The sequence below is a fragment of the Panthera pardus genome, unplaced genomic scaffold (genome assembly GCF_024362965.1).
Source record: "Panthera pardus isolate Hobbes unplaced genomic scaffold, ASM2436296v1 HiC_scaffold_20, whole genome shotgun sequence".
NCBI lineage: Eukaryota > Metazoa > Chordata > Mammalia > Carnivora > Felidae > Panthera > Panthera pardus.
This window is the reverse complement of record NW_026526766.1, coordinates 92,046,932-92,071,473: the sequence shown is the minus strand read 5'-3', so window position 1 is coordinate 92,071,473 and position 24,542 is coordinate 92,046,932. Positions and strand designations below refer to the sequence as shown.

Sequence of the window (24,542 nt, the reverse complement as noted above, 5' to 3'; positions counted from 1 at the left end):
GTGGGGGCGGGGTCGGAAGTGACGACAGAAGCAGGGGGCGGAGACTTAAGATGGCCGCTATGGCGCTGGCGGCGGCGCGGCTGCTGCTGGTTCGCGGCTCGGGCTCGTGGCGCCGCTCGCGGCTGAGGTGAGCCGGGGACGCGCCGGGGGTCAGCGGGGGACCCGGGGCGGCTCGCGTCTGTCCGGACGCTCTGCCTCTGGCTTCCCCACGCCCAGACGCCGCGCCGGGGGTTCGGGCTCGGGCTTCGGGACCCTGGCTTCGTCTCCGAGGCGCCGAGGGCCCTTCCCTGCCTGGGGCCCCAGCACCGGGTCCCGAGACCCATCCGCCTGCCCTCTCTCGGGCTGCTGGGTCCTCTCCCGCCTTCTCCCGGGCCGACGGGGCCTGTCGGAGGCCACGTGTCATCTCCGCCCCGGCCCCCGTCCTGCCGCGGGGGCCCCCCCACCCCTTGTGAGGCCGAGCCCGCGGGGCCTCCGTGCCCCAGACCGCTGTGCTGTGTCCCCTCGCCTGCAGACAGCGCGCTTTTTCCGTCCCCGCATCCTTCCCGCCTTTCTGGCCGCCAGCACGTCCACTCGGGCCACAGTCGGTGGCGGCCCCTGGCTGTACGCCGCACCGTGCCGGGCGGAGATAGCGGGCGCAGGCAGGAGCGCGGGCCGCGTAGGAGCCGCGGTGTGAACGCTTAAAAGGAGTCAAGCAGTGGGATCGGACTTCCCGTAGAGTGCGGAGGGGTCGCCTCGGGAGGAGGCGGCATTGAAGCCAAGAGGGGAGGCGCGGGAGGAGGGTCAGGCCCCGGCCAGGCGGGAGCAGGAGGAACAGAGGCGTTGGGGTTAAGGAGCCAGGTGCGTGTGTGTTCAGGGCAGCACCCGCAGGCCAGTGTGAGTGGGTCCTGGGGGGCGGTGGTGGGGACGGCTTTAAGAGAGGAGTTTGGAGAGAGTTGGAGTCCAGACCACCTGGGGCCTTTTGGGCCCCATGGCAGGGGGTGGGGGGTGGCTTCTATTTAGACTACGGTGGGGCAGTTGAGGGCCAGGGCGGAGCTCGGTGCTGTAAGAGGGATTTAACCCGGGCCGTCAGGGTGAGGTGCGGTGGTTAATCGTCTGCTCTGTAAGAGATGTTTATGAGAGAGAGCGGTTACGGCCCAAAGAACTGACCAACTGGCCACGGCCCCCTGGGCTGAGCCAGGATTTGTCCCCAGCAGTGGTGTTCCTGCCTGCTCCCGCGTGTTGTCGCTGAGTGCTCACGTAGACGGGACGCGACGGCCGGTCACCACGGGCTCCGCGGTCTCAGGTCTGTAACCGGCCACTCTCTCTGTGTAGGTCCGGAGCTCCCGCACACAGATGCTTCAGTAGTGGCGGGGCCTACCCCGGCACCCCGCTCTCCTCCCCCTTCCCTGGCGTGCCGCAGCCTGTTTTCGCTACGGCTGGTGGACAGGAAAAGTTTGAAACCAAAGTGACCACGCTGGATAACGGGCTTCGCGTGGCGTCCCAGAACAAGTTCGGACAGTTTTGTACGGTGGGAAGTAAGTACGGTCGGTAGTGTCGTGGGTGCTTCACTGACCGCTGTGCTTGGTACGCGGTTCGTGCGCTGGATCCGGAGGGGAAAGCACGCTCTAGAATCTGGAAACTGAGTACTCTGAGCGTGAGCCGCCGTGTCGGTGCTGGGCTTTCCCCCTTTGTACCTTCCGAGAATTCTAAACCGTCTCCACCACCAATACCAAGCGTACGACTCCGTGAGCGTCGGCACGCGTGCGGCTGTGGGTACGTAGCCCGGGGAGTGGACACGCTGTCACCTTCACCTGGTGGCGCCGGCCTGTTTGATCAACTCAGTTGTAAAGGTTTCTCTTGATTGAATTCGTCCTTCTCAACATTTGACTTAACTTGTCGTTTTTCTTTTCATTGCCAGTTCTTATTAATTCAGGATCAAGATACGAAGCCAAATATCTTAGTGGAATTGCTCACTTTTTGGAAAAATTGGCATTTTCGGTCAGTGTACGATTCGTAATTTTTGAGACTTTGTTTGGGAAGGATCTACCACGTTTTGTTTTTTTTTTAGAACGGTTATCTTAATAAGTGGCTGACTTGATAAGGTGTTGCTGCTAAAAGATGTTTAGGTTGGAAGACGATTTGGTTTCACGTTTTAAAAGCCAAAATAGGTTTTCTTTTCTAAAACCATATGTTAGAAGTTGCTTTAGATTTTCTTACTTAGATTCACTCGTTTGTTTTCACTAGTCGACAGATCGATTTGACAGCAAAGATGAAATTCTGCTTACGTTGGAAAAGCACGGGGGCATCTGTGACTGCCAGACGTCAAGGTACGCCAGCTTATTTTGCAGCCACGAACTGTGGTTGTTATTCTCTGTCAGAGTCCCACTGAAACCCACCTCCTGGAGAAGCTGGGGACGTTGGCGTTGAGAAGGAGCCTGGCCTGGGCAGGGTTGGGTGAGGGATTTGGTGGCGGAAGGACACAGGCGGCAACACTTATAGCAGAGAGCACACACCGGAGAGCCAGGCCGTCCCGGAGGTTGCCGGCTGGGCCCTGGGGACACAGAGCAGGCCCCGTCCCCAGTGTGCTCCCAGAGCCAGCAGTCGGCTGCACCACAGGTAATGGAAACGAGAGCCAGGAACCGAGACTAGAGGTGGGGGCGTGGGGACAAGCAGGTGACCTGATCTGGAGTCCGGAAAGGAACGATAGCAGACTTGACATCGGCTGGTCTTGAAAGAGTTTGCCAGACTGAACGAGGGGTGGAGGTGGCCCAGACTCTGGGAACAGCAGGGGGAGAGGCTCAGCCCGGAAGAGGCAGTGGTCTTTTGGGGGACCGGGAGAGGTCTGGTGTGTAGCCAGCACGCAGACGGGGTGCAGGGGCTGTGGACGAGGGCAGGCGGAGTTGGTCCGCCAGACGTGGCTCCGGTCCCCGGCTGCGTAAGGCTGTGCGTCCCCCGTGCCGACCCGTCGGTCCGGGCGGCAGACCCTCAGGAAGCGCGTGATGAAGCGCCCCCGCGTGGTGCAGGTGGTGGGGAGCCCGTGCTTGTGAAAAGGGCCGAGAGCTGGTCCTCGCCAACCGGGCTGGGCAGCCGCTTTCGCTCCAACGCGTGCGGGAAGTGGCGCTGGAAGATGGGGCGAACCGAGTGTGTGCTGGTCCTCGGTGCCGGTGGGGAGTGGCCCCCGTTTGGTGTGCACCTGTTACGCCCCTGACACCTGGTGTCGTTTCCTCTTTCCAGGGACACTACCATGTACGCTGTGTCTGCGGATTCCAAGGGCCTGGACACGGTGGTTGGTTTGCTGGCTGACGTGGTCCTGCACCCCAGGCTCACAGGTGCGCCCTGGGCTGTGGGCGGTGTCTGGGGGGCTGGACGCGGAGGGGGGCAGGCGGAAGCCCGGCCCCTGAGGAAGAGCAGTGTGTCGCCCCCGCGGGCTCAGCTACCAGTGGGTTGTCACGATTTGCTAGGAAGTGACGCTGGTGGTCAGGAAGGGTCTTCGCGTCTAACGCTTTGACACCCCTTTGTGCCTTTGGACGTTTTTAGTGAAGTTGGATTTTTAATTTCTTTTTTCCTTAAGTTTTTATCGATTCACTCGTTTAAGTAACTTTTACGCCCAGCGTGGGGCTGACACTCTCGACGCCATGATCAAGAGTCGCACGCCCCTCTGACGGAGCCAGCGGGGCACCCCTGGGTCTTTCGTTTCTCAAAGGCATTTCAGACAGTCTTTGAAAACTCTGGCTGGCATGCTGCCGGAAGCTTCCACGTCCTGGTCTCCGTCCCCTTCCTTGGCCTGGTAGTAACCGGACTCTGATTCTGGGCCCGAAGGGGGCTGGAGTGGGCCATGCCGACCATCCCAGCTGCCCTGGCCGGCCTCTGGTCACACCAGCCCGGCCTCGTGGTCCAGGACTGCAGTGCTGAGTTGAGAACTTTCCAGCACTTGCTCCAGCTAGCTGCTGAAATAGCAGCCACGACGTAGGCCCGTGCCTCTTTTTCCAGTGCCTTCACATCCAGTGCGGCTTCGTTCTCACAGCGGCCCTTTGGGATGGAGCGGTTAGGGGCCTGAGGGCCTCTCGTGGGGAGGAAGATGGGGCTCTGAGCAGGCCCGCGTGACCGCCTCATGGCCGAGCCCGGCGAGGCCTGGCGCCTCTAGGCCCTGCCCGCCTGGCGCCGGCCCCCTCGCTCCCACCACTGCCCCCCCCCCCCCCCCCCCCGGTCTGCCCCAGGTGAAGGCAGAGGAGGTTGCCAGCGTGTCCTTCAGCCAGTCTGGTGGCACAGGCCCGGGGCCATGTCCCTCCTGGCTGGTGCTGTCTGAGCCTCGTCTGGGTGCTTTGCAGATGAGGAAATCGACGCGGCACGGATGGCTGTCCAGTTTGAGCTGGAGGACCTCGGTATGCGGCCCGACCCAGAACCGCTTCTCACAGAGATGATTCACGAGGTAAAACGCAAGACTTGCCACGCGCCCCCCTCCGTATCGGCGGCCCTCCTGCCACCAGGGCGGTTGGGAGGGGCCGTCTCCCTTCCTGAGGTCATTCCTACAGGTTCTAGGTGTGGTCAGAACGTGCTTAATTCCCAAACTTGCCACTCATGCGAGTTTTTCATTTTGTAATTTTTTTTTTTTTTTTTTTTTTTTAGCATTTTATCCCTTGTTTTTGAGAAAGTGTGAGCGGGGGAGGGGCCGAGAGGGAGAGAGAGAATCCCAAGCTAGCTCCATGCTGTCAGCGCAGAGCCTGATGTGGGGCTCGATCCCACGAACTGCGAGTTCATGACCTGAGCCGAAATTGGACGCTCAACCAGCTGAGCCACCCGGGCGCCCCTCGTTTTGTAATTCCTACAGTAACGATGTTTATCTCTCTGTTTCCAGAGTGAGACTTTTATTTCATACGGGTTTTTTGAGTTTTCGTCCCGGAGAGGTAGATTTTGTGTTTTTTGGAAACACCCAGAGCTATTCCTGCCAAACTAAGCAAAGCACCCACGGGCTCTTCCTGCCACAGCTGGGGTCCCGGCAGGCCCAGCGCCAGGGGGGGACACCTGGCCGTGGCCTTCCTGGTCACCGGTGTTTCTCTCCTCCTTTGTTAGGCTGCTTATCGGGAAAACACAGTTGGCCTCCACCGTTTCTGCCCCACAGAAAACATAGCAAAGATGGACCGAGAAGTGCTTCACTCCTACCTGAGAAACTATTACACCCCTGACCGCATGGTGCTGGCCGGGGTTGGGGTGGAGCACGAGCACCTGGTGGAATGTGCCAGAAAGTACCTGCTGGGAACCCAACCGGCCTGGGGATGTGAGAAGGCTGTGGACGTCGACAGATCGGTGGCACAGTACACGGGGGGGGTTGTCAAGGTAAAGCCGTGATGGAAAAGAGCCCGTGACCTTGGGTTGCGTGTGCCTTTTTTGACTTGGGTTTTGGCACGTTGTCGGCTGGAGCCTGTGGGTGTTACAGTCAGCCATAAGCCCGTGGCTTTGCCTTTAATACGCATTCTGGTGCCTGAGCGTGACGTGTGTTCCTTGGTTAAAGCTGAGAGTTTGGTACAGACGGGAGGCGAAGGATAGTTCTTGTCTCTAGAGAGTTTTCTGGTGCTCGTGTGGGATTTCTGTGACTGTTTTTAAGCCGCTCCGACCTCAGGGGTGGCTGAGGCCTCCTTGTTTTCCACGTGGGTACACCGCTCACCCTTCTTGGTTACAGCTGGAGAGAGATATGTCCAACGTCAGTCTGGGCCCTGCCCCGTTCCCCGAGCTCACGCACATCATGATAGGACTGGAGAGCTGTTCCTTCTTGGTAAGTGCCAGCGGGGCCCTGTGCGGCGTGGAGTCGGGCGTCCCCTCGCGGCTGAGCTCGGCCCTCACGTCTCTCACAGGAGGACGATTTCATCCCCTTCGCCGTGCTGAACATGATGATGGGGGGCGGCGGCTCCTTTTCGGCTGGCGGGCCCGGCAAGGGTATGTTTACCAGGCTCTACCTCCACGTGCTCAACAGGTGGGTTGGGTCCCTTTCACCTGGCTGTCCCCAAGGTTGGCAGGCCCAGCTGAGGGTGCTTCTGGACCATGACGCCGCCTTCCAGGTGTCCCCTCGTCCGCGCTCCTTACAGGCACCACTGGATGTACAACGCAACTTCGTACCACCACAGCTACGAGGACACGGGCCTCCTGTGCGTCCACGCCAGCGCCGACCCCAGACAGGTGAGGGCCGGCCCCGAACGCGGTGGCCTCTGCTTCCTGTGCAGGTCACGTCCCCGCATACAGAGCTGATCTCTGGGAGCACAGATGTCACCACCTGAGTTAGAAGAAACGGGCTGTCACGTCCTGATCACGCTCTGCTTCGTCTCCACGTTTTCTCTTAAAGGTTCGAGAAATGGTGGAGATCATCACGAAGGAGTTCATTTTAACGGCTGGAACCGTGGATGTGGTAAGTGTGGCACAGGGCCACCTGCAAACGTCCCCACGGTGTTGGCGGGTTAGAGAACACAGTGTGGGGTGGCTGGCGGTGGGCCCATCCTCTGTGCCCCCAGCATCCCAGCCAGAGCAGTGCAGCCCCCCGGCGTGACCCAGGTCTGCAGCTGAGCTCCTCCCCTCCTCCCTGGTCTCAGCGCACAGAACAGCCACTGCCCTCAGCACCCAGTCTGTTTGCATCTGACGGGCCCCGGGTCCTTTTTAAGCTCTACTGGAAAGAATAGCGCAGAGCAGTCTTTTCCTTTTAACGTTTATTCATCTTGAGGGAGAAAGCGTGCAAGAGGGGAGGGGCAGAGAGGGAGAGAGAGAATCCCAAGCAGGATCCACGCTGTTAGCGTGGGGCCCAACACAGGGCTTGAACTCACGAACCGGGAGATCACAACCTGAGCCAAAACCAAGAGTCAGACGCTTAACTGATGGAGGCTCCCAGGTGCTCCAGGAAAAGGAATATTTTTTTAAAAATAATATGTGGGGATGCCTGGGTGGCTCAGTTGGTTGAGCTCTGACTTCGGCTCCGGTCATGCCCTCAGGCTCGTGGGTTCAAGCCCCACATCCGGCTCTGTGCTGACAGCTCAGAGCCTGCTTAGGATTTTCTCTCTCCCTCACTCTCTGGCCCTCCCTGGCTTATTCTCTCTCTCTTTCAAAAATAAATATTTAAAAAAAAAATAAAAATAGGTGTGCCTGTGTGGCTCAGTCGGCTAAGCATCCGACTTTGGCTCAGGTCATGATCTCATGGTTTGTGAGTTTGAGCCCCCATCTGGCTCTGTGCTGACAGCTCGGAGCCTGGAGCCTGCCTTGGATTCTGTGTCTCCCTTTCTCTGCCCCTCCCCTGCTTGCGTGCGTGTTCTTTCCCTTTCAAAAATAAACATTAAATGAAAATAAAAATACCGTATTTGTGGCACCTGGGTGGCTCAGTTAGGTGTCTGATTCTCGGTTTTGGCCCATTTCATGATCCCACAGTTGTGGGTTTGAGCCCCACACTGGCACATGTGCTGTCAGCACAGAGCCTGCTTGGGATTCTTTGCCCCTCTCCTGCTTGTGCTCTCTCAAAATAAACAAAGTTAAAAAAAGTTTTTAAAAATAATATATTAAAAATCCGCGTCAGTGGCTCTGTTAGCGGTCTGCTGGGAAGTACTTCCCGCTAACGTGAAGCTAACTTGAGGTAGGTTTTATCTGCCTGGAGTTGCAAAGAGAGAAAGCGCTCATCTCAGATCGGAGATTATTTTCCTCCAGCAACGATGCGGACTCTCAGCGGCCAGTGTCGTCCGGCAGGCGTGCACGCTGTTCGGCGTCCGGCAGCTTCGTGTTGGTCGGGTGCCATCTCTCACCCGGCCGCTCTCCGTGCCCCCCGGTTTCGGGGCTGAGCTTTGTGAACGCGACTCGTGGGAGTCCCAAAGTTGCCAATTTCATGCCTGGTCAGAGGGGCTCACGGCACAGACTTGGCACACGGAGCTGGTTCCCTCCGAGTTCCTCGGGGGGCGTGGGGAGCCCGGTTGCCTGGGCCCTGCACCTGGCGTCTGGGTGGAGCCCCAGACCGTCGAATTTGTCTTCCTGGTGACGTGGACGTGGCTGGGCGACAGCGTGTGAGTTGCCGGGGACTGAACCGTGTGGCTTGGTGGTCGGACCCCCAGGTGGAGCTGGAGCGGGCCAAGACCCAGCTGATGTCCATGCTCATGATGAACCTGGAGTCCAGGCCTGTGATCTTCGAGGACGTGGGGAGGCAGGTGCTGGCGACCCGTTCCAGAAAGCTGCCCCATGAGCTGTGTGCGCTCATCCGTGAGTACCGTGCTGGCGGGCGGGCCCAGACCCGGCTCCCTCCCTTCCCTCCCAGAGGCCTGCCGGCCCGAGGAGGTGTGATGCCTGCGGGCTTTCGTCTGTGCCAGCCCTACTTCGTGTCCCTGAGTACTGACCCCTGTGCCCCCAAGTTTTCACCATTTTCCCTACCGCTCTGGGTTTTTAAGTGGATTCGCTGAGATAATGGACGGAAATGCTCCTCTCGGAGCTCGAACGGTGTTGCCCTTCATGGTGCTGTGGCAGGTGTCTTGGCCGCAGGTTTCCATGGCCTCCCGTGAGTGACCTTCAGGAAGTCCTTGAATGTCCTTTAAGTGTCAGAGTGTTACTTGTTTGTGGCCCTTTGGGACACAAGTTTATTTTCTCTGTAGCAGGTCCTCAGAGTATCTGTGACCCCCCCCCCCCCCCCCCCCCCCCGTGCTGTCCTGTGGTGACGTTTGTTACCTCGCTGCTCTGGCACTCGCACCCTCCCCTGGGGCCCCCTCAGACCCTGGGGTGCACAGTACCCAGTCTCCCCTAGGCCTCATCCTCTGGAGCAGAGTCCCGCTGCCCATGCTGCCCATGCCTGCCCATGCCTGCCCATGCCGGGTGTTCCCAGGCAGGCTGAGCTTCCGGGCCCCTGTGTGTGGCCGCTCCCCTCCCCCCCAAGCCCTGGGGGTTCTTTGTTTTTTCCTTCCCTGCAGGCTCTCCGTGTGGGTAACTCTGCAGGTGAGCTTTTCCATTGAGATGCATCTGGGCAGGTGTGCATTCCCGCATTTGAAAATAACTTGTAACCACTGGTACATCCCCATTTACTGGGAAAATTTGTCACTTCACCCTGAGTCGCCCTGAATTCTACACACGCCTGAATCTGGACTCTGGAGTCCGCAGCCTGGCCTCGGACCCCTCAGTCAGGGTAGTGGCCACGGCCACGTGCGGAGAGAGTCCGTGCAGGGCTCGGGCGTTCCCCTGAGGTCTCCCTGTCCCCCGTGCTAGGCAGCGTGAAGCCAGAAGACATCCGGAGAGTTGCCTCCCAGATGCTCCGCAGGAAGCCCGCGGTGGCCGCCCTGGGCGACCTGAGCAACCTGCCGGCCTACGAGCACATCCAGGCGGCGCTGGCCAGCGGGGACGGGCGCCTGCCCAGGACGTACCGGCTGTTCCGCTAGAGGCCGTCGCGGTGCGGCCCGATGCGGGCTGTGGACGGAGCCCGTGTTCGTCCGTGGGTTTTGGGTGTGAATTTAGTGCAAAGATTCATAAAAGGTGCAAACCGGGGGACTCTTCTCTTAAACTTGATCAGATTTAATGTCGCCGAGCACAGCTCTGCGTCCGTTTCTTCAGGACGAGCAGATCAGGCAGCGGAATAAAGGTCTGTCTGTGTCGCCGCGGCTGGGAACCAGGCGAAGCGAAAGGCCGCCGGGGGGCCGGCCGCCGCGGGGAGGCCAGGTGGGCGCCCTCCCCGTCCTGCGTTCCCAGAGGTGAGCGGCCTCAAGTCCGCGTCGGAGCGACTCCCGGGGTCTGCCGCGGCGCTTTCCTTCACCCTCGGTAAGGATGGGGTGGCTAGAGGCCGGGCCCAGCCGGCGGCGTCCGGTAACTGGAAGAGCGTCCCGATTCCTGACAGCACGAGTGTCGGCGCCCTGGAGGGAGGGAGGTGGGGTTTCCTCGAATCGCTGGCCCGTGTGAAGAGCCAGAGCCGCGAGGCCGGGGAGCATTCGGTTCCGCGGACGTGCGTGGACGCGTCAGGAGAGTCGCCCGGCCAGGTGGCCCTGGTAATACAGGGTGGCGTTGTGCTTCCCCGACGGGTACGCACACGGAGCCCCTGGGCCCCTTGGGGCACCGCCCTCCCAGCCTCGGGGGCACAGAGGGGAGGGAGGGACGCTTCCGGGAAATCAACCCTCAAACGTTCTTTGGTCATTTAAGCTGCTTATTTTTGCTGGAGCCCATCCTCCGCTTTTGATGCCTTCCCTGCGCGCTTAGCGGCATCAGGGAGGGTGTGTTTCCCCGCTGGGGCGGAGCCCGGGGGGCCGCGGTCCTTGCCTCGCAGACATTCCTGTGGTTACCACCCTGAAGGGGAAGCACAGGGGGGCAGGGGTGGCGGGCGAGGTCAGCCGAGCTCAGCTGGGGGCAGGGCTCACCGAGAGCCCTCAAGGGGCCGGCCGAGCCCCCACGGGCCACGCTCAGCCTCCAACCACAGACCGCTGCGCCCAGACCCAGGGGTCTGCTCGGAAGCTGGCGCCAACCGCCCCTCGCCCCCGAGGGCTCCTTGGCACCGCGCAGCCGCAGCCCGTCCTCTGGCCCGCGCCAGCAGAGGGCGTGTGGGTGAGACAAACTATCCTCACACCGAATTTCTCAGTTCTTTATGAAGCTTGCTTTGCAGAGACTGGCCCGTGTCATTTGAATCTATCTGAATTTTAACCTGGCTCCCAAGTGAAACCCGAGCATCTAAACTCTCCCGGCTGCTCCTAAGTGAATGTCCTGACTTGGGACCCAGACGTTTGCCGACGTCCATCATATCGGTCGGAGGCGACGCCTGAGATGATGCGTCACACTTGCCTCATTTTCAGGACCCCTCACCGCAAAAATCTGTCAGAGGTTTTCAGTTTATTGACTCAAAACTCAACGGCACATTTCTTTGAGCAAAATTTTATCGACAGTGAAGTTCCGGGAAGTCAGGGTGGACGGGCCTCCTCGGTAACCAGAAGTGGGAGTCCCGCACGACGAGTCCGGAAGCCGGTGCTAATAAAGCTGATACGCTCTACTTTGGAAGTGGCTTCACTTCATCACGGTTCACGCAGGGCTGAGGTGTTCCTTCGTCCCGGAAAAGCCCCTTTCCAGCCAGCCCGTCTGACGGGGCGGCGGCCGGTGTGGGGGGCAGAGGGCAGAGGGCAGAGGGAGGCCGGTGATGCCGGTGCAGCCACAGTCGACACCCAACTTCCTGCCTCTGAACTGGACTTGAAGCCTTGTTTTCTGGGAATGTCGTAAGCATGGGGTGTGAGCACGTGGAGGACCTCGCTCCAGGACTCGATCTTTGGCCAGAGAGTTTCAGATTTGATATATGGATTTATTGAAAAATATAAATACGGAAAAATAAATAACTTTAAAGACCAGAGTGAATGCCCCTAGGTTTTCCCACAGTCAAAGCCTATGGTTTTTAAGAGTGATCATGGGCGACACTGGGCTCTGAGCCCTGTAACACAGGCGGGAACGTGGAAGGGGGCCGGCCCGGGCGGGCAAGGTGGTGGCACCCTAAACTTGCAGAGTTTCTCAGGCCAGGAGACGCACTACTTACGTCAATGCTGTTTGTAGCCGGCAATACGAAAGCAAATGCTCTCGAGTCACCAAAAACCGGGAGAGGAGAGGGAGATGGTTTCGTGGCCGGAAGGGCGAGGCCAGCTGCCCGAGATTGGGGGGCCAGCGACCCCCAACAGGCCAGGCTGCCTCGTCCCTCCCTGGCCTGTTGCAGCAGGACCGGCGTTCCCCCTGGAAGTCGGCTGGCTTCGACCTGACCGGCCGGGCCTCCGCTCGGTCCCCGTGCGCACTGGTGGGACCGAAGCTCCCAGCTGCCTGACCCAGAGTGCTCCCCACCGATTCGGTAACGGGCCCCCTGGACTCGGATGGGGAAGGCGCCTCCTGGTCTGCATTTGAGGGGCTGCTGGAGCGCTGCCAACATCGGCTCTGGGTGAGCGGACAAGGACACCGGAAGGGCGTCTGTGCCAGCAGGCAGAACTGCCCGACCCACGCTGGCCTAAGGGACCGTGGGTGTGCTGTGGCCATCTGGGGGCCTGCGCTTGGGGACATGCTGGAAATGAGTGCAGCCGGCTTCGTGCCGGGCAGGGGACACGGGTGCCTCAGCACCGCCTCACTGGCCTGTTAGGTTCTTGGTGACGAAGCGTGTTGGCCTCGAGAAACAGCCGGCGTCCCAGAAATCTTTCATTCCGCAGTCTCTTCTGACTTCTCCAGGGGGCTGTGGTCACGTGACCTCCCATGTTGTGGGTGCGAATGTCCTCCGGCAAGCCTCAAGAGACTGTACAGATTGTGCTGGAATGCTGATCCTTTGGTGCCTGCTGCTGCTGAATTTCTTTGGAAATGCGTCTTTTAATTCCTATCAAGTACAGTTCGCGGTCAAACTTGCCAGCAGCAAGGGGGATGCTGTGGAAGGAAGGGGCGTCGTCAGGAGGGCACTGGCCAGTAGCCTCCTGGGAGGCCGTCTTGGACGCCTGTCCCCTCTGGCCACCGGAGTGCAGCCACCATGAACGCAGAGCTCCCTCGGGCCCCTGCTGGGCCCTGCGGTGCATCAGGAAGATACCCGCGGCCGGAGGTCAGGACGCGACGGGACGACGGCGGGCACCCAGGGGCGGGGATGCTGCCCCCCCCCCCCCAGTGGGCAGGAGCCCCGCCCACCCGCAGCCCCCAGGGCGAGGACATGTGAGCGGGGTACTGACTTGTCTCTCCCCGGCCTCACTTTCACCCGGAACAGACCGTACACGGGGCGGTGGTCGGACGTCTTGATGCCAGGGCAGGAGGAATACTTGACCGGACAGATATCGCCCTTGTGGCGGCTCCTGTACACGACCCGATCCTGCAGAAAAGATCCCGCGTGAAGGTTAGCCCCGAGACTGCGTGGCTTTTTTGCGGGGCTTGGCCCGCGTGCCCGTCTCTGTGTCCGATCCCACCCGCAGAGCCTGTTCCCAGAGCCCCTCGCCCAAGCCCGCTGCACTGGCGGGTGTCTGGGCCCCAGACGGGGGGTGGTGGGGCCGGTGGTGCTGCGGCCGTGGAGGCCGAGCCTGGGGCGCCCCCGGGTCCCGTGCAGGCCGCTCCCTCCGCCCGTGCCGCAAATGGCTTGAATCTGCGACAGCACGGGGCGTGTACCCCAGCCCCGGGCCGACCGACGAGCCTTCAGAAGGGCCCTTCTCAGAGGGCGCTGCCCCCAACGCCAGGTCCCAGAGATGCGGTCGCTAGCCCGGCACGGGTGCCGCGTTGAGGCGTCTGACCGCAGCTCGTGGAGGCTGCTGTCACACCCGGCCTCAGTCCTTAGCCTGTGGTTCTGAAGAGCAAGCAGGCCCAAACCTGGGCCGCAGAGCCAGGCAGAGTCGCACCGGAGGTCAGGCGGGACACCAGGGGCGCTCACCGTGTAGGAGGGGGTCCTTTGCTTGGAGGTGGTGTCGTAGGAGTCCTTTCCAATGTCAAACTTGTACGAGGGAAGGAAATGGATGTCCGGCTCCTGGAAGCCTTTGAAGATGGACCCTGGAACAGCCACAGGCCCTGGCTCTCGTCAGCCCTGGCAGGCCGCACCCTCTCGGGGTCGGGGTGTCCGCGCCTCCTCCCGGGGACCTCACCTTTCTTCATCTCCTGGGTGAGCTGGTCATGCTGGAGCAGGGCAGACACCTTCTCCCCCAGGTCCTGCTTCAGGATGGCCTCCACGGCCACGCGCCCTCCGTTCAGACGGAAGTTGAAGTCTCCAAACCAGAACACCCCATCGAACCGGGTGGTGACGTCCGCTAGCCAAAACGGGAAAGTGCGTGAGCCCGGCCCTCCCCGTGCTGGCCTCCCTCTGGCGACAGTGACGGGTCTGGTCTCTGTCCCCGCTCCTGCAGCCACGGGCAGGGACACCCCAGACACGGCGCTGGCCGTGGGGGTTGTGCCCCGCAGCTTCTGGGCCGACATTCGGGTTCACGTTCACGGTCGCGTCTTTCATTTCAAACAGCGACAGACTTCTGGGGACGGCGTGGGCGCCCTCGCGCTCACAGGAGCCCACACTGCCCACGCTCGCCACTCCGCCAGGGCTCCATCCTGGAGGGACAGACAGCCAGGGGGCAGGAGGAGGGCCTGTCGGCGCAGGGAGGCGTGGCCACCACGGGGCTCCGCCTGGAAGCACAGCCGCACCAAACCGGTGGGTGGGTCACGGCTCCGGAGGAGCCCGGTGCCAGGCCTCGCGCAGAGCGCCGTTTCCGCGGGCTACCGACTCTCTAGACTTTTTCAACCTTGATTCTCGGAAGCTCCCCAAGTTTACTGTCAGTAAACCGCCCAGAGAACAAGGCAGGAGCGCATCCACCCGGGCTCACCGGCGTCGGAGCGGTAGGGGCTGGTGTCGGGCACGCTCCTGGGCAGGGCCAGGCCCTGGACGGTTCTGCTGTAGTCCAGCAGCCTCTCGCTCACCTTCCCGTCTCCGGCTGTAAGAACAGAGCGCGGGGGCCTCTCCAGCCGGCCTTCCGGACCCGGAGGACAGCTGTGTGCTCACCGCCCCCCAGCAGGCTCTAACACGCAGCATCTGCGCGACCCGGTCCCCCGGGCACCCCGGCGGGGGCCCGACGGGAGGGCACCGTCACAGATGGCGCTCCTGGCGGGCATGCGGGGGGGCGTGTCCTGACTCCTGGGACTTACAGGTGAAGTGAGACGTGATGAAGAGGAAGGAGGTGCCGAAGAAGGTGAAGCTGACGCCCAGGGCCCCCTTGGTCTTGATGTGAGACACGATGCGCGTGGTCACCGTGGAGCTCTCCACCTCTGCGGGACAGGGGTGGGGGGGCTGACGCGGCTGCCCCTGCGCACGCCCGTCCACCTGCCCTCACAGAGGCCGGGCGGGGGTCCCGGGGCGCTGGCGCAAAGCAGAGCGGCCCGCCTACCTGAGCAGAACCAGATGAGGTCCCTGCGGATGAGCACGGACATGTAGAGCGCCCCGTGGGCCGTGGAGTACAGCGTCACGTAGCGGGGGCCCAGCGTCTCCTGCAGGCGCACCTCCCACTCCCGCCTGCGGTGGGGGGAGGGGGGAGGGTGAGCCGGGACAGCCCGAGAAGGGGGCTGGGGCCTCCCAGCCCCGCCACCCCTCCCCCACAGCCCAGAGAGCCCCGCCTCCTGGCTCCTGCCCAAGGGAAGGGCGTCGGAGACCCAGGCCCTCGCCCTCCGGCTCCCTCACCAAGGCTCCAGGTCCCGGGGAACCCGGCGCCTGCCCCTTCCCCTGGGTCGGGGCACCTGCCAGGCGGGCCTCCCGCAGCTGCCCGAGGGGTGGGATGCCCAAGCACGCCCCTGGCCGGGCGGTCTCTGGCGGGGCTGCAGGGGCGCTGCAGACCTAGGACCCAGTTCGGGGGTCAGGCCTGGGGCCTGGGGTCCCGCAGTGGGGGCCGTACGTTCTCCCAGATCAGCTGCACGTCAACAAGAACGCACGCTCGTCGACTCCTAGCTCCTTGCGCCCCCGACAGAGAAGGAAGTGGCTCTCGTGCAACCAGGGCCTCACCCCAGCCAGCTGCACCCTACCTGTCGGAACAGCCCTCCTGGACCCCGATGACATACAGGTCCTGGGCGTAGTCGGCCTCGGCAGGCAGCAGGAGCTCGTCCAGGTTCGGGGGCAGCTCCTACAGAGCAGCAGCACCTCGTGAGGGCTCCTGCGGGACAGAGACCCAGCCTCTCCCGAAGGGCCTGGCAGGCCACCCTCCACCCCAGCTGGTCACCACCACGCCCATGTCTGCGCCCCTCCCTCACCATGGGGCCCCTGTCCCCAAACACACTGGTGGGGATGTGGTGCAGCCCGGCCAGGTGCTGTGGTCCCGAAGGCCGGCTCTCAAGCCCTGGGGCCCTGGACGAGGGCACTGTCCCACAGAGGGGCCAGGTGGCTCCCCGTGGACAGCAGGGCCACCAGCCTGGGCACCCGCCTCCTCCAACTGGAGGGAGAACCGCTTCTCATGCTGGGCGCTGTGTTGCCAGGGCTCCTGGTCACTCAGCCAAACCTCGTCCTGGTGGCGGCTCTGCCTGGTTTCCTCCCCAGTGCCTGTGCCCCCAGGGTCCGCCCGGGTTCCACTGCGTGGGGGGGGGGGGGGGGGGGGCAGGGTCTTCTGTGCTGTCATCACGAACAGCGTGGCACACGTGGGCAGCAGAAAGCACTCAAAACCCCATGGTGGCAACCACTGTCCCCTTCACCTCACCGGGCGTTAGGACCATCCACACAGTGCAGGAAGTCCACGCCCCGCCCCCAGACATCAGAGCACCCCACACGCGGGGAATGGAACCCAAGGACGGCTCTCACCGAGCGAACGAGTCCCAGGGAGACACGGGTGCAGGTGTGAGCTGGAGAGAAAGCCACCGGCACCGTGTCCGAGGCTGTCCCCAAAGCAAAAGCCCAGAGATCAGCGTGCAAACCTCTGGCCCATGCGGTCCGGCCCTGGGCCGACTGGCACTCAGGACACAGAGCGCCTGTCCCAGCAGAGCGGCGGGAGGGCCTCTGCCGCCGTCTCGACACAGGAATCGCCGAGTGGGCCTAACCCAGAGTGACCCCAAGGTGACCGTGACCAGGTCACACAGGCTCACCGACGGTCACAGCGGCCCCACGGTGGGGTGTCGGCAGTGGGGAGGCCGCGCGTGGGGACAGGGACTCTGTTCCCTCCTCCCAAAGCTGCTGTGAATCTGAAACTATTCTTAACGCGTGTGTGTATAAGGAAACCGCATTTCCCCCCATCGGGCAGCGGGGAGGTGGGGGAGGCAGGGGTGTTCGGGTGAGAGGCCTCTTGACCCAGGTGCTGGGGAGAGGCCAGGAAGACGGCGTGCAGCTCAGAGGCCCCGGGAAGGAGCCCAACGGGGGCGGGCCGGCCCCTTACCTTCTGGCCCTGCATGTTCCAGGTGGCCACGAAGAGGGCCATGCTGCGGTCCGGGAAGTACCGGGCCAGCTCGTCCGCCCCCATCAGGGCCCCGCTCGCCAGGAGACTCCCCTCCAGGTAGCTCCTGCGGAGACAGGGCAACCAAGAAGTCGAGGGTCGGAGCGGGCAGGCCCAGGGACACCCCCTCCCGGGGACGCTGCCGGCCTCGGGCCCCCCGTGACACGGAACCCGTTTGCGGGAGGCTGTCCCAGAGCTGGGGCTCCTGGAGACCCCGCGGGCGGGCACGGGTGCCGCGCCGTGGTCCACCGCCCTCTTGGAAAACCCCCCGTTCACGATTCTATAAACAGCAGCACGTGTTCGTTTCTGCCGCCTCCAGACACGAAGGGCTTGAAGGTGACGTCTGGGCTCTTCCGCCGGGGCCCCTCACGCCTCGGCCCTGGGCCGCGAGCGGCCTGGGGAGACACGCGTCCCGCGCCAGGGGCTCGCCTCCGCCTCGGCGCGGCCCCGGAGGCCCCGAAAGCCGCAGGGGGCACGTCCACTCTCACGACAACCGACGGTTAAGATCCGTTTCAAGAGCTGACTGGCACAGCGCATGCGGAGCCCCCACGGCACTTTGCCTCGGCTGCAAGGTGCCACCAAGCATAGCGACCCCGGGGAACAGGCCGCGCGGCAACAGAACCTCACGAGCGTCGGAGTCCGAGCGTCGTGCGACTTTCACGCGAGATGAAACGTCCGCACGGTCTTGCTTTTTAGCTGTGAGGACACCCGGCCGGCAGGCCGCACCGAAACAGGCCCTGAGACTCGTTCGTAGCGCTTGCCCAGCAGCCCGGCGGCTCTCCCCTGTGCCGGTGGGGGGGCCCGGCCCCCCACCCCCACCCCCGGGCCCCTCGCAGGGGCACCAGGGCGTCCCCTCTCTTCTTGCTGCCTCCGCCTTCCTTCCAGCTGTCTGGGAGTCCTTCCAGAACCTTCTTCCAACCCAACTCAAGATCAGACTGCTCCCAGAATGAGCACCCAGGCGATGGCCATGCCACGTTTGGCCATTTTGTCCCCTAGGTCTTCGAATGCTCCAGCTGCCACAGACACTGGTCACCGGTCACCCCCCTTCGCCATCCAGCGGCCGAAGACACTGGTCACCGGTCACCACCCCTCGCCATCCAGCCGCCACAGACACTGGTCACCGGTCACCACCCCTCGCCATCCAGCCGCCACAGACACTGGTCACCAGTCACCCCCCCCCCTGCCATCCAGCGGCCGAAGACACTGGTCACCGGTCACCCCCTCCTCGCCATCCAGCGGCTGAAGACACTGGTCACCGGTCACCACCCCTCGCCATCCAGCCGCCACAGACACTGGTCACCAGTCACCCCCCCCCGCCATCCAGCGGCCGAAGACACTGGTCACCTCGGTCACTACCCCTCGCCATCCAGTGGCCGAAGACACTGGTCACCGGTCACCGGTCACCACCCCTCGCCATCCAGCCGCCACAGACACTGGTCACCGGTCACCACCCCGCCATCCAGCGGCCGAAGACACTGGTCACCGGTCACCCCCCTCGCCATCCAGCGGCCGAAGACACTGGTCACCGGTCACCGGTCACCACCCCTCACCATCCAGCCGCCACAGACACTGGTCACCGGTCACCCCCCTCGCCATCCAGCGGCCGAAGACACCGGTCACCGGTCACCACCCCTCGCCATCCAGCCACCACAGACACTGGTCACCGGTCACCCCCTCCTCGCCATCCAGCCGCCACAGACACTGGTCACCGGTCACCCCCCTCCTCGCCATCCAGCCGCCACAGACACTGGTCACCGGTCACACCCCTCCTCGCCATCCAGCAGCTGAAGACACTGGTCACTGGTCACCACCCCTCGCCATCCAGCCACCACAGACACTGGTCACCGGTCACCGGTCACCACCTCTCGCCATCCAGCCACCACAGACACTGGTCACCGGTCACCACCCCTCGCCATCCAGCCGCCACAGACACTGGTCACCGGTCACCACCCCTCGCCATCCAGCCGCCACAGACACTGGTCACCGGTCACCAGTCACCACTCCTCGTCATCCAGCGGCCGAAGACACTGGTCACCGGTCACTGGTCACCACCCCTCGCCATCCAGCCGCCATAGACGCTGGTCACCGGTCACCCCCCCTCGCCATCCAGCGGCCGAAGACACTGGTCACCGGTCACACCCCCTCGCCATCCAGCTGCCACAGACACTGGTCACTGGTCACCCCCTCCTCGCCATCCAGCCGCCACAGACACTGGTCACCAGTCACCCCCCCTCGCCATCCAGCGGCCGAAGACACTGGTCACCGGTCACCCCCCCTCGCCATCCAGCGGCTGAAGACACTGGTCACCGGTCACCCCCCCCCCCGCCATCTAGCCGCCACAGACGCTGGTCACCGGTCACCCCCCCAACTCCATCCAGCCGCTGCAGAAGCCGGTCCCTGGCTCCCGTGCACACCCAGGGCCGGGGCGGCTCCATCGTCTCCTGAGTATTGGTCATTTGGAGGCTGGTTAGATTCCACCCCCGTTTCCCGGCAGACACGTCCCAATCAGCTCCACGGGTGCCCCAGTGACCCCAAGATCAGTCCACCGGAACGTCACTCGCCGTCAGCTGTCGCCCCAATGACCGTGTGCGAGCGATGGCTCTTTTAGGGTGCTCTTTCCAGCACTCGGGTGCGGCTGGCTGTTCCTTCCACGGTCCCTCCTCGTGTCTCGGCAGGCAGGGCCGTCCCGGTCCCGTCTGTCAGGAGCGAACGGGGGCCGAGGGGTTCGGCAGCCGGGCGCTGCGGTGCGGGAGGACGGGGGGCACCCGGCTGCAGGGGGGGTGCGCTCCGAACACTGGGGTGCCCCACCTGTTCCGGCAGACCGAGCCTGGCTTCCGCCCTTCTCCCCCTGCCCCCACGCGCCCCTCCAGGCTGCCTGGCACGCTGTCCCCGCCCGCCTCTGCCTTCGGGCACAGGGAAGGCGTGTGGCCGTGCCACCCGGGCCCCGCCACCGCCACCGAGGCTTAACGCTGCCGTTCAGCAGAGTCCTTGAGAACCCAGCCCAGCCCGGCTGTGTAACAGACCGCTAGCACTTTCCAGGCTCCCGAGGACCCCTCACTCCAACTCGCTGAGAAAAGCTTACATCTTCTTGCAAACAGGAGCCCCTTCCTCTGAAGGGCATCAAGTCAAGAGCAGGGCTCCCAAGCCACGCTGGCCGCTGAAACCAGAACGCGGTTCTCAGGAGCTCACACGAGCGATTCCCACGTCCTCCTCCCCAGGCCCTGAGGACGGGAATTCGATCACGCCGGGAGGGAGGCCCCCGCTGGCTCACCCCCCTGGGTGGACAACCTCCCTCACACCCGCAGCCGGGCCCCCGCTCCCCTGCCACAGGGCGTGATGTCCTCCGGAGCGGCCCTGGTCTGGTCTGGAGCGGCTCTGGTCTGCAGGGTGACCAGAAGGCCGCCACGCCAGGGGCCCTGTGCTCTGATCCCCTCCTGGGTCCGGGGTCGGCCGCCACGCTCGGCTGCTCCTGTGGCCCGGGTGCCCTGCGTCCCACACCGTCCACATCGCCCGGCCCGTCCAACCCGGGCCGCGCTCCGACCTCAGCCAGGTTCTGCCTGTTTACGGACAGCCCACGAGCTAAGAACCATTTCCACGTCGTCAAAAGAGGAAGAAACCCTGTCATTTTGCGACGTGGGCAGACCACGTAAAATTCCAATCTCGTGTCCCTATGCCAGGCGTTACTGCCACACAGCTGTGGCTGCTGGTGCACGTATGGTCTGTGTCTGTTTCCCTGCTACAACGGCAGAGGTGAGCACGGCTGCAGGATGGAGAGACTTACAGAAGAGTGTGCCGACGCCTGTTCTAGAACCCACTGGAAACGGGGCCTTTAGGCGGCAGAACTGGGGTGAGGGGTCCCCATCAACCTGTTTGCTGCTTGCCCGAAAACACTGAATCGAGGACCCGATTTTGCGACGTGATTGTCATTTTAGGTCACAAGCGCGTCCGCATAAGTCACAAGCAGCTGACACAGGGCGGTGACACCGCGAAGGCACTAAGACACCTCGCTGCCCGCCAGAAACCCGTACAGACTCTGTCCTGTACAGCTGGGCTCGCCACAGCCCCCTCTCCCTCCCGACCCACAGAACCTTCGAGTGGGACGTTATGTGGCAACCGTCTCTGCACACGCCCTCGGTTTAAGGATGGCAACGTGAGCTCATCCCGGATTGAGACCAGCGCCCCACAGGAGGAGAGACGCAGACACGGAGGAGTAAGTACCGTGTGAGGACAGAGGCAGAGGCTGGAGGGACGCGGCCACAAGCCGAAAGACTCCTGGGCCACCAGGAGCTGGAGGAGGCAGGAAGGACCCTCCCCGGGAGCCTCCGGAGGGAGCTCGGCCCCGTGACCCCTTCATTTCTGACGCGTGGCTCCAGAACTCCACTTCTGTTGTTTTAAGGCTTCGGGCTTGTGGCCATTTCTTATGGCCGCTCCAGGACGCCACTACAGGGACCATCCCAACTGCCCCTTCCCCCGGCCCTCGTGCAGCGGGACTGGCCCTGATGGGAGGGAAGGCGTCTGGCGAGGGAAGTAGGGCCAGAGCCGCACCGGGGGCCTCGGGCGCCACGTTGGGGGGTGGGTGGCGCGGGGGCCGTGGCCCCGTGTGTGGGCCTCGGACAACCTGCCGGGCCCTGGTAGGGGGCAGAGGCCTGGCCCCAGCCCACGGGACGGGGCAGGGAAAGCCTTTTCAAGTGGCGGCCTGGGCACCGCGGCGTGGGCCTGTGACGAGCCCGCGGGAGAAGACCAGACTCGCGGGTTTGGACTGGCGCCCCCGGTCTGGTGAACGGAGCCAGAGGCACGCAGGGGAGAGTCCTGAGCAGAGAGGACATTGGGGGAAGCGCCTGGTTAGGTTCTTCTGAAGCTACAGGAAAGTCAACAGGGATTCGTTATTAAAGCCCCATAAAGCCTAGAAACCTAGCATCCCCCGTGGGGGGGGGGGGGGGGGGGGGGGGGGGGAGGGGCAGGTGGGAGCTGACGGACAGCGGGGCGCTCAGCAAAGGATCCCAGAGCCTCAGAGAAATCGGGGCAATCCTGGAAGCAAAGCGCAGCCGATCAGGCCCGGGGGACCCTCCCTGCCGCCAGCGAGCGGGGGCCCCGGGGACCCTCCGTCTGAGGTCAGTGCGGTCCCTGAGCGGTGGCCCCTGGGCCGGCGGGTCCGCGTCTAGCTGTGCCGGCGGGAGCCCAGAGCACGGCCACGGGGGCTCGCGGCCGCGCTCCGGCCAGCACTGACTGGGGCCCCGGAACGTTCCTCCTCAGCAGAGCGGTTAAGGGAGAGCACTGCTCAGGGCGACGTCTTGGAACCCTGCAGCGGCCCAGACAACGGGGCCGCCCCCCGTGCTCACGAAGGCGGCCGTCCCCGGGACAGAACGAGAACGAGAACGAGAACGAGAACGAGAAAGAAAACGGGGTAGGGCACGCAGTGCGGAAGGCGACCTGTGGATCTGAACCGTCTGCTTCACAGGCCACACGTGCCCCCGGGTGGTGCTAAAATACACAGGGAAAGTTCCAGAAGGGGTGTCCTTCCGGGAAGGAGCCGGGAGGCGGGGGTGAGGGGGCTAGCCTCAGTTTTACGAGAATCCCCTCCTGTGGCGCTTTCTAGCGCTACAGTGAAGGCCACGGATGACCCCCACCCCTGCCCCCAGGGGCCCTACCTGCTTCGGACGTCCTTGGCGCGGATGGGTGCCAGGAGGCTGAAGGAGGGTTTGGCATCGCAGGCCAGGGGGCTCGGGGGCCGGCCGGGGCCCAGGCTGCTGTGGGCCGGAAGAGTCTGCTCTGCAGGCGGGACCCGCCGGTGGAGTTTGCGGTCCACGGCGGGTTGGAGGCCGCCTTCTGGTCCACGGCGGGCAGCCTGGTGGTGCTCCCCGCCGAGGCCCCGTCCCGGTGCAGGAGGTCCAGGGAGGTGCTGATCATTCCGGAGATACAGTGACCCCAGGAGGAGGGGCCCCCTCCTGTACTGCCCTGGGCCCTGCGGGACGTGGGGATCTCCTGCAAGGAGGTGCTCAGCAGGGTGGGGAGCCAGTGCGGGTGGGGGGCTGGGGGGCCTCGTCCTGCGAAGAGCCCCTGGAGGGGCTGGTCCCACTGCGCGTGGCCAGGTCCTCGTGGCTGGTTCGAAAGCGCCGCCTCCTCCACGCCTTCTCGTCCAGCGACAGAGCTCGCTCCAGCCTGGGCCTCGTCGGTGGCTTTGGGGTGAAGGGTTTTGCCTTGGCTTGTGGGTCCTCATCGCCGATACCCGCTGGAAGGCTCAGAGGGGGCACGGGGCTCTTCTCGGGGCCCTGACAGCTGTGGGTGGGCAGGGACCCTGGGTGGGGCACGAGGTCTTGGCCTGCGTTGGGAAGCTGTCCCTTCAGCATTCTGCCTTCGGGCTGCAGATGCCCCTGGGCGGTGGGCTGCGGGGGAGATGCCTCTGAGTGCCCCAGGCACGCCAACTTGGACGGCATAGTCCAGGGGCCAGCTCTCAAGGGTGATGGCGACCCAGCCGACCCAGGAGAGGGCTCCTGCTGGGGCGGGCTGCCGGTGGAGCCCAGGGTCAGGGATGCGTGGTCAGACGTCGCCCAGCAGCACGGAGGAGAGAGCGCGCGGCGGCCTGGGGTGGTCCGGCAGGGGCGGGGCCAGTTGCCACATGACGGGGACCCCCAAAGGCCCGGAGTCCCCCGGAGGAGCCTAGAGGAAAACCGTGCCGTCAGCCTCCCGCAGCCAAGGCCGGGTCCGCGCGTGCTGGTGCCACAGGACGGCTCTGCCGCAGGGCCAGAGGGGGAGAGGCCAGCGGCAGCTGAGCCACAAGTTACACTGCCGCTTCCTCCTAGGAGGTGGGTGAAGGCTGGCCCCTCGGACCGCGGGAAGCCACCATACTGCGGTGGGGGGCGGGGGGGAGGCTGTCCTCCGTGGGGTGCTGGGGACATGACCCGCACAGAACGGCAGCCCCAAGGTCAAGGCCAGTTCACAGGCCCGGCCTCGGATGGGAGTCCCTGGGCCCTGGCTCACCCGGGTGCCCACTCTATCGCTCAGCGGGCACACCCCGCCCGGGCAGGGGCCCCTCCGCAGGTCTGCGGCCCGGCCGCTGCCAAAGGCCCCTGACTCAGGACTTGAGTCTGCGGGCGCGGCCGCCGCCGCGGGGTCCCCAGGGCAACGACAGCCGCGCAGCGTGGACCCCGCCCCCGCTTCCCGCCTGGGGTCGCCCCGCGCCGCGCCCCGCGCCCCCCGCCTGGGGGTCACCCCGCCCGAGGTCGCCCGGTGCCCCAGACTCGCGTCGCAGGCCCCGCCCGGGGGTCACCCCGCGCCCTGAACCCGCGCCCCCGTCTGGGGGGTCACCGGCCCGAGGTCGCCCCGGTGCCCCAGACTCGCGTCGGAGGCCCTGCTCAGGGATTGCCCCCGCGCTCCGGACCCGCGCCCCCCCCCCCCACCCGCCCGAGGGCCACCCCGCCCCAGGGCGCTCCCGCCCGGGTGTCGCCCTGCCCGAGGTCGCCCCGCGCCCACCTCTCGGCGCCGCCTGCTCCCCGGCCGGCGGGCCCGGCGGCTGCTCCCCGGCAGCGGGCGCACAGGCGTCCCGGGCGCAGTCCCCGTAGCAGCCCCCGCAGCGGCCCCTGGCGGCCGGAGGACCCAGCGCGCGCGCGCGCCCGAGTCCGGAGGCCCCCTCCACCCGCGCGTCTCCCCAGCCTCTGGGGCAGCACGGGCCCCGCCCCGCCCAAGGGTCGCGCCTCACTTGCTGCTCTGGGGGGAGGG

At 64.3% G+C, this 24,542-nt stretch overlaps 2 protein-coding genes across 2 annotated transcripts; one reads left to right on the top strand and one right to left on the bottom strand.

The window, feature by feature from the left end:
• On the top strand, nucleotides 1–9,497 carry PMPCA (peptidase, mitochondrial processing subunit alpha). The gene is made up of 13 exons (XM_019435881.2): nucleotides 1–127; nucleotides 1,312–1,514; nucleotides 1,898–1,977; nucleotides 2,224–2,306; nucleotides 3,214–3,308; nucleotides 4,308–4,408; nucleotides 5,050–5,313; nucleotides 5,657–5,749; nucleotides 5,829–5,947; nucleotides 6,060–6,150; nucleotides 6,314–6,376; nucleotides 8,052–8,196; nucleotides 9,187–9,497. Exons 1-13 carry the CDS (start codon nucleotides 51–53, stop codon nucleotides 9,354–9,356), a joined length of 1,584 nt encoding a protein of 527 aa, XP_019291426.1. The 5' UTR covers nucleotides 1–50; the 3' UTR covers nucleotides 9,357–9,497.
• Nucleotides 9,498–10,741: 1,244 nt separating this feature from the next.
• On the bottom strand, nucleotides 10,742–24,368 carry INPP5E (inositol polyphosphate-5-phosphatase E). The gene is given in 13 exon segments (XM_053908544.1): nucleotides 10,742–12,336; nucleotides 12,630–12,766; nucleotides 13,316–13,431; nucleotides 13,524–13,685; nucleotides 14,250–14,357; nucleotides 14,569–14,688; nucleotides 14,808–14,932; nucleotides 15,436–15,533; nucleotides 16,770–16,893; nucleotides 22,475–22,580; nucleotides 22,583–22,825; nucleotides 22,828–23,209; nucleotides 24,297–24,368. Coding segments are annotated over 12 exon segments (1,818 nt in total). The 5' UTR covers nucleotides 23,174–23,209; nucleotides 24,297–24,368; the 3' UTR covers nucleotides 10,742–12,203.
• Between the last annotated feature and the right edge of the window lie 174 nt (nucleotides 24,369–24,542).

What these genes read in the sequence shown, in the direction of transcription:
- PMPCA (XM_019435881.2), top strand. Translation starts at nt 51, where the DNA reads ATGGCCGCTATGGCGCTGGCGGCGGCGCGGCTGCTGCTGGTTCGCGGC. An exon ending in CCAGCGCCGACCCCAGACAG is followed by an intron (nt 6,151 to 6,313) that starts GTGAGGGCCGGC and finishes TTTCTCTTAAAG; the next exon opens with GTTCGAGAAATGGTGGAGAT. An exon ending in TGAGCTGTGTGCGCTCATCC is followed by an intron (nt 8,197 to 9,186) that starts GTGAGTACCGTG and finishes CCCCCGTGCTAG; the next exon opens with GCAGCGTGAAGCCAGAAGAC.